Source organism: Tinamus guttatus, unplaced genomic scaffold, assembly GCF_059628265.1.
Source record: "Tinamus guttatus ecotype Peru unplaced genomic scaffold, ASM5962826v1 Tinamus_guttatus_pri_ptg000384l, whole genome shotgun sequence".
Classification (NCBI taxonomy): Eukaryota; Metazoa; Chordata; class Aves; order Tinamiformes; family Tinamidae; genus Tinamus; species Tinamus guttatus.
Window position 1 is genome coordinate 2,169,043 of NW_028288918.1, and position 12,045 is coordinate 2,181,087.

At 36.6% G+C, this 12,045-nt stretch overlaps 1 protein-coding gene across 1 annotated transcript in view; it reads left to right on the forward strand.

The window, feature by feature from the left end:
• Nucleotides 1-12,045, forward strand: part of TRAPPC10 (trafficking protein particle complex subunit 10) — a 36,464-nt gene that overhangs the window by 9,008 nt on the left and 15,411 nt on the right. Inside the window, exons 2-10 of the mRNA XM_088530650.1 lie at nt 305-386; nt 1,054-1,189; nt 2,262-2,458; nt 4,175-4,370; nt 5,395-5,506; nt 6,522-6,769; nt 7,568-7,714; nt 9,383-9,497; nt 10,285-10,361. Of these exons, the coding sequence (XP_088386776.1) occupies nt 305-386; nt 1,054-1,189; nt 2,262-2,458; nt 4,175-4,370; nt 5,395-5,506; nt 6,522-6,769; nt 7,568-7,714; nt 9,383-9,497; nt 10,285-10,361 (1,310 nt within the window). The remainder of the gene's footprint in view (nt 1-304; nt 387-1,053; nt 1,190-2,261; nt 2,459-4,174; nt 4,371-5,394; nt 5,507-6,521; nt 6,770-7,567; nt 7,715-9,382; nt 9,498-10,284; nt 10,362-12,045) is intronic.

Sequence of the window (12,045 nt, forward strand, 5' to 3'; positions counted from 1 at the left end):
GTTTTAGCATTGCGTGAGCTATATGAGTGATATTCCATCTTTCAGAGTGCGCTGTTCTCATTGGTGTATGGATTATGTAGTAATGTGGAAAATCATATAGAAATTATAAAGCGGTATGTTTATTATGGACCTTGTTAAAATGTGTGAGCTGTCACACACTCATACAAAAAAAAAAAGTGGGAGACTTCAGTTTCCATGCAGTATACAATATAACACCTTGTTTATTGAAATAAACTGTGGTATAATTTATTAATATTTTATGTATTCTGTATACAATAAGTAGATGAATGTGTTTAACTTCTAGGTGCTGGAGATCAGAATTTATTTACTTCCCTATATCCTACACTTTCTCAGCAGCTTCCAAGAGAACCCATGGAATGGAGGAGGTAAATTTTAATTTCCTTTTATAATACTTAGTGTATGTTACTAGACTTAGAGAACCACCAATACATACTTTTCTAAAAAGTTCTTGCCATAAATAGAGTTGAAAATGACAGCTCAGTTGAGTAAAGAAGTTAGTAATGGTAATCAAATGTGGTGCACTCAAGGACAAAATCCACATTTCAGCTATGCTACTATTAAAAAAAAAAGTTGTGGTTTTGTTTGCTCATTTTGGTATATGGCCTGATATTGCTTCAGGCAGTCGTGTTCTGAAAGTAACTGGCTTTTTTGTTGTTGTGTTTTGTGTTGTTTTTTAACGGCGATACAGGCAGAATTTAAATGTAATTTTCTGCATGAAGTTGTGTGGCGTTTTCTGGTGGAAAAACTATTTGGGGGATTATTTTAATTTTGGATTTTTTTCTGCTTCTGGATGGCATAGACATGAAAAGTATTCCTTTAAGGAAAGCTGTAAGCTTCTAGGCCCTGTTTTGCTAAGAGATGACTGTATTTCAAGTGGTGTCATTTTAGTTAACTCTATACAGATCAGGTGTCAGTAAGCATAATTACAGAGTTTCCAGGGCCAGAGTACTTCACCTTGTTCTTCACCGAAATTCATTTTCATTCTACAAAAATATATAAATATCTCGGTAACTTTCCTTTTAAATTCTTCAGGTCTTATGGGCGCCCTCCAAAGATGATTCATCTAGAATCTAACTTCGTTCAATTTAAAGAGGAGCTACTACCCAAAGAGGGAAATAAGGCTCTTTTGACCTTTCCCTTTCTTCATATTTATTGGACAGAATGTTGTGTAAGTATTAGAAAAACATCCTGAAAATGAAGTATTTGACTTTGAAAGTGAAATGGTTTTGACTTTCTGCTTGTCCTCTGTGGTATTTCCCATTTGCTGTTCATGCTTATTTGAACAACCAGGTCCATGTTGCGTAAGCATTGCATGCTTAGTATATTGGAAAGTTTGTCAGCTTGAGTACTTCTTTCCGTGAGCAATATTTACTTGCAGTGGTGCTTGGCACAGGAAGGACATACTTTGAATAACCCATCTTCAGTGCTTTGGCACAAATAAAGTCCCAAGATCTCACAGTATTACTGCAGTAGCATAGCACACATGTTTCGTGGTATGACAATGTGACCAGATTATTTCAGTTATGTCTACAGACAAGGTTATGTATACACACCCATTTAGGTTTATGTATTATAATTTGTTCTCTATTTGTCTGGTATTCATACAGGGCAGCAATCTAAACTGAATAAAATGTAGAATATCTTAATCCTGTTTATCTGCACTTCTTGGTGGTTGTCTTCTGTTATAAGTCAGTTACACAATTAAAGAACAGTGGTCACTCAGAGATGCCACCTGTGAAAGCTATTGAGAACAGCCTGGAGAGTTTAGTTTTTGAAATACTTAAAAGAAAAAAAAAAAGAAAAAAAAAAGCCAAAATAGTGCCAAGAAATAAAGATGGACTTTTGCTGGTTTTTATTGTAATAACTTAAAGATTTCAGCAGTGTTAGAAGGCTTCAATGTCACAGTTGTGTTACAGTGTGGGAACAGAATAGTTAAGCTTTTTAACTTCAAAGTGCACTATGTTGTAAAGACTAAGAACATACAAAGAAAAAAATTTAAGAGTTTAAAAATCTTAATTTCAATAACCTAAAGACTTATAGTATACCAAATTCTAGAATATATGTGCTATTAAGCAAAAATAAAAGACACTGAAAGGCTATAACCTTGCCAAACTCTCACACATTGGATTCCTCATTTTCACAAATTCTCTTGTACATTTTTCTTCTGTTGGAACAAAATTTACCTTTTGAAATTGTTCAGAGGATCCGTTTGTCTGCTGATTCACTGTTTGTTATGCCAGGACACGGAAGCCTACAAAGCTACAGTCAAGGATGACATCACCAAGTGGCAGAACATTCTCAAAGCTCACAGCTCCGTGGACTGGCTGATTGTAGTAGTAGAGAGTGATGCCAAGAAAAAGAACAAAACAAATATCCTTCCCCGAACCTCTATAGTGGATAAAATAAGAAATGACTTCTGTAACAAACAAAGTGACAGGTAAGCATTCTTTTACTTGCTGATCAAAAATTCATTTGCCCATATAACAGGGTCCTAGGTCACTTAAGGACCTTTCATTCCGGCATTCAGAGGGATGGTACCATTAAGCCTGTGCTTTGGAGGAGAGGGCACAAGCAATAACAGGCTTTTTTTATTTTCAATTGCTCTTGAAGTAGCAATTGCTTTGACTGTGTTTCAAAAACCTTTCAAGTACCCTGAAACCTCTTCCAAGTTAGAGACAGAGTTAAGGGAAAAAGCTTAGTAACAGTCTTTTTTTAGAACTGGTGTGTGTGTGTGTTTAGGTGCTTGTAAAAAATATGAGCGATATTAGGGGTAGTTGGAATGAGGTAGGAGGGGACTTTTTTGTCACTGTACTTACTACATCCTATTTAATGAGCTTTACACTACGAAGTAATTGTTTCAAATCCAGTTTCTTCAGCTCTTTTTATTCTGAGGAAAATGATACTGAAGGATGTGATGATGCTGTGCAACGTGCTCTAGGTGATGCTGCTTGCTTGTGCAAGGAGGTTGGGCTTAGATGCTCTCCAAAGGTCCCTTCTGACCTTAATCATTCTGTGGTTCTGCATGAAATAATTCCTGCTTTTATTAAAAAACAACAGTGTACACAAATCTTCATCTGAAACCAGCTTTAAAACACATTTTTTCCTTCTTCCAAAGCATTCCACAGAATGTATTCTATCTCAAAAATTATATTTAAAACGCAAGATTTCTCCACAATAATGAATGATGGGATAAGCATTTGAATTTAAAAGGGTAGATGAAAGCTTACCTTTCTGTAAGCTGACAGTGACTGGCAAGTCATCATGTTAGAACATGTTTTGGACTAGATCATCTCTAGAGGTCCCTTCCAACCTTTAGCATTCAGTAACATGCTGTACATTGGCAGCACTTTCTTTCTTTTAGCAAGTAGTTCGAACAACACTTGTTTGGTTTGCTTTGGTTTCTAACTGGTTGTCTCCATTTAAACACTTGGCAATAGGATAAGATTATTTTTCTAGCTATGAATGGAACTCTTCCTGGATGAGGGATTTTTCTGTTTTTAGAGACACTCGTTCATTCTCCCTTTTTGTGTCTGGGGGAGTAGGGAGGAAGGGTGTAGAAAAATGGAAGGAAAATATTCTGAGACTTTTGTTTCTGAATTGATGTGGTTTGTTAAATCATTATTTCAGAGAAGCACTGGGAGTCCTAGTGTATAGGATGTGTAAAATAAGTTGGCATTTTGCAAGAATATACTATGGAGAATGCTTTTAAATGACCTGACTGTTTGACCATATGTGGTCTGATGGATCCTGTTTTCCATTTATCATAATCCCTGCGAGGAGTAACTGTAGTTACTGTTCTGCTAATTGCATTTCTAAGCAGATTTTTTTTCCTTGCATAGCTACACCTTTACCTGTGTTTAAGTAGTAGAAATAATGTAGCTATTATTTGCTTTTAAAAAGTGAACATTTGTAATATCCATTTGGTGGGAAATGCTTAAAGCTTATTTCTATCTAAGTATGTTAAGGCTGTGATACTGTTTAAGGAGAAAAGTCACTTTGGGGTGTGTGTGAGGGGCATGGGGGATTATCTGCTAGTGCTGATTGAAAATCCAATTTTCGTTCACTCTGAATACTATCAGACATGCACAATATTTAGATGGGTATATATGAATTGTAAATACACCCCCAGTAATTTTAATCAATCTCTTTACAGGTGTGTGGTACTTTCTGACCCTTTGAAAGATTCTTCCCGTTCTCAGGAATCTTGGAATGCCTTCCTGACCAAACTCAGGACATTGCTTCTCATGTCTTTTACCAAAAACTTGGGCAAGTTTGAAGATGACATGAGAACTTTGAGAGAGAAAAGGACTGAGCCAGGTTGGAGCTTTTGCGAGTATTTCATGGTCCAGGTACAAATCTCTTTGAAGAACAAAGCACTTGAGTTCTAGTTTGAATTCTTTTGTTGTCTGTTTTTGTGTGTGTTTTTTTAATATGCTTTTTATCCTTTGAAAGGAGGGCGGGGAGGAGGACATAGTATGAAAGCAGCCTTTCTCAGATCTTCCTTGTAGCAGCTTTGTGTTGCATTGTAATTCAGTACATAATCTTTTCAGATTTGTCGAAGTGTTATGAACCTAGACTGAAGCAAACAGGGTGTCTGTAAAGCCTTTTAGTTTTTGCTCTTGAATGTTGGATAAAAGTTCTGCTAGTGTGATTGTGCAAGGTGCTCAAACTTGTAACTCCTGTGTAATGTGAGTATTACAGTGCTTTCTTGGCCTAGATTAATATCAGTAGGTGATCCTGTGTAGAGCATGTCCTCAAATTTCAGATTTCTAATGTGTTGTTTTAGCTAGTATAGGGAAAAGCTAGATAGTTTTGAGCAACAGAACTGAATCTTTATTCACTTGGATTTGTCTTGGGCCTGTACAGTTTCTCTCCTCAATAGTTCCATTTCATCTTGTCTCTGACTTCATGCACTGCCTCTTGCATGTCCATATCCCTCAAACTTTTTCCACTGGCAACTTTGACTGCCTTCTTTGTGCTTAACTGGACTTTTGTTGATGTTGTAACTGCTAACTTCACTGTGTAAGCAGAAAGAACAGGTTATTGCTATTGTGGAAGATGAGACTTCAGCATTTGTTTTAAATTCAAGCATTTAATAGATTTATCAACAATAACTTGTAGTGATTCAGGATCTGCATACACAGCAGAAATTATTGGATTTGGAAATTATTGGGCTGTAGCTTCCTTTGTGAACTTTTCTGTGTTAGGAAGAAATGATGCATGAGTTACAATAGTAAATTACACTATGTGTGGGCAGTGAGAGAGAGTGCTGATGGAAAAAGTCCTTCCTGGATCTTTATGTGGATGGAGACAAATTTTAATACAAAATGTGACTAATTTAACGTGCTGTTTGTATTGCTTATTTGTCCAAAGGAAGAACTGGCCTTTGTCTTTGAGATGCTGCAGCAATTTGAGGATGCATTAGTGCAGTATGATGAACTGGATGCCTTGTTCTCTCAGTATGTTGTCAACTTTGGGGCTGGTGGTAAGTGTCCTAAACTGGTAAACAGATGTTTACTGTAATCGTTTCTACACTGTGCTACTAAAACAGCCCAGTTGTTTGGGTACCATGTATGACTTACAGATGAAACATTCTGGGAACTTCTGCTACCTCAGGCTCCGGTGTACATCAGTTATTCACCTGAAGTTTTGGTTTTTTGTTTGTTTGTTTCTTAGGCTTAAAAGTAATTTTTACTGAAAACTTGCACTTTTTTCTTATTTGGCAATTGTTATAAATGGAGCCCTTGACCTGTAATTATCTAAGCATAGATTTAGTGAGTTCTTACAGCTCAGTGCTAAGTTATTAAATGAAAGTCTTCCTGAATAGAAGTATCTGTGTTTTCTTTAATTTACATGAGAAGTTTCATTCATTTTCATAGCGATTGCCAAATATGTTCTTATCTGCACTGCAGAAGATTTTATCTAACTTCTGGAAAAAATTCTGTGCAAGAAGTATCAGATAATTAGAAACTGTATTTTACTGAACTAAAGCATATGTTACATAACAGCTTGAGCAAGGTACTTGTTATGAGTATGCTAAAACTCCAGTGCTGGAATAACTGCAGTGAAATATATTTGTCCTGACTGAGCCTGAGGCCATGCCTGAAAGTGAGGGCTTATCTGTCAATGAATGCTGAGTAAGAAATGCTGAAGTAAACATTGCTTGCTTTGAGCTTCATGTAGGTTTAATTTCTGGGAAATACTTTATAAAGCAGTGCCCACTAATAACAAATGTGCAGTTAGACAGTGTACTTTAGGTTCTAGTGTTCTGCAATTCAGGTTTGCTTTTAGTTATGGCAGCATTGGGTGATGTTTATTTGGGGGAGGGGGTGGTTTGCTGTGTTTGTGGTGTTTTGTCAAGTCACTAAGCTTATTACTCACTTTATATAAATAAGTGACTTTAAGAAAGAGCAATCCAGCTTTCTCCCTCTGAGGGGAGAGGAAAGAGGCTTCGATTTAAAGCAGTAATTGATTCTTGGATGTTAACTTTGTTTACTTAGATGGTGCAAATTGGCTGACTTTTTTTTGCCAGCCAGTGAGGAGCTGGAATGGATTAATTCTCCGCAAACCAATAGATATGGAGAAGAGAGAGCTAATTCAGAACCAAGAAGCTACTCTACTGGACTTGCGTAGTTACCTCTTTTCTCGCCAGTGCACGTTGCTGATCTTTCTGCAGAAACCCTGGGAGGTTTCCCAGCGAGCGCTGGCGCTCCTTCACAACTGTGTGCAAGAACTCAAGCTGTTAGAAGTGAGTCACTGCAATATATTCTATTATTTATATGGTTTTATTGTATTATACATTAACATTCTGCGTTTAAAAACAGAAAACCTACTTCAGATATGTTGCCTTTTTAAGTGGCATCTCCATGTATTCTAAAATAGACTTGAAATTCCCCTAATAATAGTTCATATAAATATATTTATGTACATGTGTGTTTATGAGTTTCAAGACTTTCATAGTCTTCCCCGATCTTTTTCGTGTTGTCTATGAACAAAATTTTCACATCATTATTCTGATTGTGTTCCAGACTTTCAGGTACACTGATCTTTATCATGTTTCTTGGAATATTCTTGTGTTACTCTCCTCCCTTTTCCCATTATGGCCCATCTGATAACCCCATCTTGGTCTTTATTTCATTCTTTTTATCTGCTTCATAGCATATTTTTGATTTTTGTTTTAGGTCAGACGTATCCTTATGAAAGCCTTATAGCTGTAGATTTCTTTTTCCAACTTTGCTTTCTGTAGGATTATTTTTGGAAACTTTCTTGGTACTAGTTTGTATCTATTAGTTCACTCTTCCTTCACTTTCCTCCTGGTGAGTGTATTAAATCTAATTAGTATGATTTCTGTTTTGTTGCTTAGTCTTTCTTTATATACTAATTTATGTATATTTAGTGAGTGAATAGTTAGCCTATTTTTGCATAGTCTTAGAATAAACTGGTCTAAGTGGCTCTGTTATGTTGTATCAAGAAAAGTATTTTGCTGAAATACTTTCTGATGTGACTAATATTTTTTTCCCACTTAATGTTACCTGTTCATCTTCAGGTCTCTGTTCCTCCTGGAGCACTGGATTGCTGGGTATTTTTGAGTTGTCTGGAAGTCTTGCAAAGAATAGAAGGCTGCTGTGACAGGGCTCAAATAGATGCAAATGTTTCCCACACAGTCGGTTTATGGAGCTATGCTACTGAGAAGGTGAGCAAATGATACATTGCAATTGTACCATTGTAATTTTGAAATACCGCTTCTTTCTGTGGAACAGATTTTATATTTTTAAAGAAATTCTAACACAGTTTTAGTATTTTACCTTCACTCTATTCCAGGTGAGACATCCAGATTTATGTTCTGTTTGTGTACAAGCAGACAAGGCCTGGCAATTACTGGAGTGCGCTCAGCTTTTTAGAGGAGTGATGGATAGAAAGAAATACATAGTTCGCTTATTATGGCAGTAGTAGACATCGAGCTTTACTGAAGATGTTAGCCTTGCTTGCTTGTAGAAGCAGCAAATAAGTAATGACTTTTTTCCCCCACTATTTGCTGCCCCTTAGTATAACCTATGAAAAAGTCTTTACTGAAAGCTGTCAAGTGCTGTTCTCAGTTTAAGCCCCTTCCCAATTATATAAACATGCTTTCAAGTTATGCTTACTCCATCTCTGTGAGTTATTTAGTGCCTAAAGCTGCTATTACTTCCAGCTGTTGAAAAATAGATGACAAGAAGCTCCAGAAACTACTGCAATAGTGTGCTGTGGTCTTGGTGGATTTATTTGAAGAGAGATAGTATGAATTCATCCTCTAGTTTGCATGTCCTATAGAATATATTTCTAAATAGTTTAATCATAATGTGTTTAAATTTCAGTAAACTTCAGAATATTCTGCTGAGCATTGGAAGTCCTTAACTTAAATATTACGAAGGAATAGAAATAGTCCTCTTAGAAAGAGGGGAAGGAGAGACTCCCTAAAGGTTAGAATAAAGGAAGCAAGCAAAATGTTTAAAGCACTAATGGGGGCATCGGCTCCTTCGTGTGCTGCTTGTGTATTTCTAAAGAAGCTCTGCACTGGGTTGGAAATCTGTTAGAAGAGCTCTGGAGGGGAGAAGCAGAAGGTAATAGGAAAAAGTACAAGAATAATGGGTAGGAGAATGATTGGAACGGTAAATGAAAGAAATTTATAAAATAGTGACAATTAGGTAGAATTAAAGATAATGGCCAATGCATTGTTGGTGATAGCATAGTATGGCAAACAGAGCTTTTCATTTAGAAAGAAAAGTTTTACCATCATAACTGAATTATGTCGAAATGACCGACAGAAATGCTCTGCATTCAGGCAGAGCATATCTGCAATATAAAGCACGCCGGCTGTGGTCCAGAAAGAGTTAATGGTAGCTGTGCTTTACACAGCTTGATGGTTAGCTGTGCTGATCATCGACTTCAAGGAGGTTTTTGTTTGGAATACAATCCTCCAGGTGAATTTGCAAGTTTATCAATTCTTTTGGAAATTATTTGTATATCCTGATTATATGGTTTTCCAACTTGTGTACTGAAATACGATGCAGTTTCTAGATATTTCCGTGGTAGTAACTACTGAATAGCTCAAGCTCAATTCAATTCAATAACTTATGTTGTATGCAGTTTAATTCTTAATATTAATCTATCCTTTTAGAATGAGCATTGCAATAACTTTTGAAAGATTCTCCACCTTCTTCCCAAGAAGCAACTTTTAATACATGTTTTATATAAGTAGTGCAGTTTGACATTTCCCATGGAAACATCTTATATAGTAGGAATGGTGTGGCAGAAAAAGATAATTTTGTGTTTATTTCATAGCCTGACAGCATCAAAAGCAAGCATCTGTCTTCTATTTTAGCTAAAATCTCTGGGCTATTTGTGTGGACTTGCATCAGAGAAGGGACCCAACTCGGAAGATCTTAACAGAACTGTCGATCTGTTAGCAGGGTTGGGAGCAGAACGCCCTGAAACAGGTACTACCAGGAATATATGTTGTCTTTGTAATAACTGACATTGTCTTAAGTGCCTGCCATATAAATACTTTGGTGGGATAATAGTTCTGTGGATGTAGGGATACTTGGAAACTTTAAAAGCAAGCAATCAAAAACAAAAAAACCCTAAAACTCGTAAGAGAGAATGTGTGTGCAGTACTTCAAGTTATGAGTGTGCCTACATTACTGCAAGTATGTTTTCTACAGTAATGTTGAATTTGCTGATGTTGAGGTAAGTAGTCCTGAACAGTACTTTTTCTTAGTTTTAATGCTTTCACACAAGCAGTGAAGACATTACTGAAACTATTTGGAAAGTATTTGGAGGATTCTTGATGTGATGCAAATAGATAACCTGCAACTGGAACTGCAAAGTGGTTATTACATGAGTGGCTGAACAGTCTAGTTTATTTACTAGTTCTGGGCTTTTGTGTCACTCGCAAAGCTATTTCTGAAGGGAAGAAACTTTCAGTTGCTCAAGGTAGAGCAATTAACGTCTTGCTTTACAGGCTGCTATTGAAGGTAGAATGATACATGAATTTTAATTCAGGATTAAAATGCTTTATGGATATTTGTTTAAAGTGCAGGCTTATTTTCTTTTAGAAGCATTGGTACAAATTTGGAATGATAGGTTTTTAAATTGAGCAAATTACTTCAGGAAAAAAAAATCTGGTCTTACTAACCATGTTCCGTTGAAATGCACTGTTTAATGTCTGTGAAGATTAAAACGGAAATGAATTTGTGACACCTCTTGTTCTCCTTTTGTCTGAAGCCAATGCCTCACAGAGCCCTTATAAGAAACTTAAAGAGGCCTTATCATCTGTAGAAGCTTTTGAAAAACACTACTTAGTAAGTATAGTTCGGGGATATTTACTTTATAGATTCCTTAGGGCCAAATTTTCCAAAGCTGAAAAGCATGTTAAAAGTATAAATCTGTATTTTGATATCAAAATTATTGCTTGTTTAATGTTTGAATGCACCAAGTTTGACTTGAACCCTGGAACCCTGTATTGTTGTCTGTCTGGAACCCTATATTGTTGTCTGTCTGGAACCCTATATTGAGTCTCATGTTTGACATTTTTGCTTTTACTGTAATATTTACTGTAACAGGGCTGGAGGTTACTATCTCTAGGTATGTATATTCAGTTATTAAAAAAGACTATGCTTAAGCTACCATATTTGGTGATGCAAAATTCATTCGTTATTTACATTATCCCCAGAAGTACATTGATGTGTTAAACCAGCATCCTTTCAAACAGGTTTTATACTTGCATTTTGCAATGAGTGTTCATGGTTTTCCTGCTGAATTTCTTCTGTGAGCTGTGGGATGTGTGTGGATATTAGGGTTGGAGCTGCCATGGACCATGGAAAGTTGCACGTTACTGTGTGTGAGTTCCAGGCAGTTCCATTACTGTGGAGTTATTGCAATGATCTGATTCTTTTTATAAAAGATGCAGTGCTTGTGTGTGTGTTATTTTTAAATCTGACTGTCATAATACTTTTTTAAATACATATGTGTGTGTGTTGACTTTTTTGTCTGATACTTTCAGAAATTGCTCTACTCGTCTTAATGTTTCCTAGTGAAAACATGGAGAAAAATTGAGCAAACTTTTACATGTGAAAATTAGTTGGTGCTTGTTTTGAAAATTATGAAGACCAAAAAAAATTAGAAAATTTGGTCCAATAATATCAGATTTCATTTTTACACTTCATTTCTCAATGAAACGGGATAAATGGGTAAACTAAAACTAAGAATTTTGGAATTGTCATCTCTTCTTATGTGTTCAGTGTAAACCTGCACCCACAGATCTCTAAGTTCAGCCTGGAGAAGAGAAGGCTGAGAGGGGACCTGATCAGTGTCTATAAGTACCTCAAGGGAAGCAGTGAGGAGGATGGTGCGGCCTCTCTTCACTGGTGGCCACTGACAGAACTAGAGGAAATGGCCACAAACTGAAGCATCAAAAGTTCCACAGGAACTTAAGGAAAAATATTTTTACAGTGAGGGTGACAGAGCACTGGAACAGGCCGCCCAGAGAGGTTGTGGAGTCTCCTTCTCTGGAGATCTTCAAAACCCGCTTGGACGCAGTCCTGTGCCACGTGCTCTAGGTGACCCTGCGTGTGCAGGGGAGTTGGACTAGATGACCTCTAGAGGTCCCTTCCAACCTTCAGCATTCTGTGATTCTATGAATATCTTCCAAAACTTAAGGAATTTTAAGTGAGGTCTACAGGGCTTGCTACTTTTGAAATTCCTATTTCTGTTAATGCTCCTAACTGCATTCTTATGCAACAAATTCAGATAAGTAAAGAGCAGCTACATTGTCAAAGACTGTTCCTACCTAGTGGCAGCATAAATTGCACACAGTTTATCTGTGTATTCAGTGAAGGAAAGCAGGGAACTAAAGAAATTTCCAGATGCGACTGTTTGCATTTGAGATTGAGTATTCTTGTTACAAATGTTGAAAGCAAAAATTTCAAGGTTTTATTTCACCAAGAAGACTTCATTAGGTGTCTGATCTTGTAGATGATTTGACAA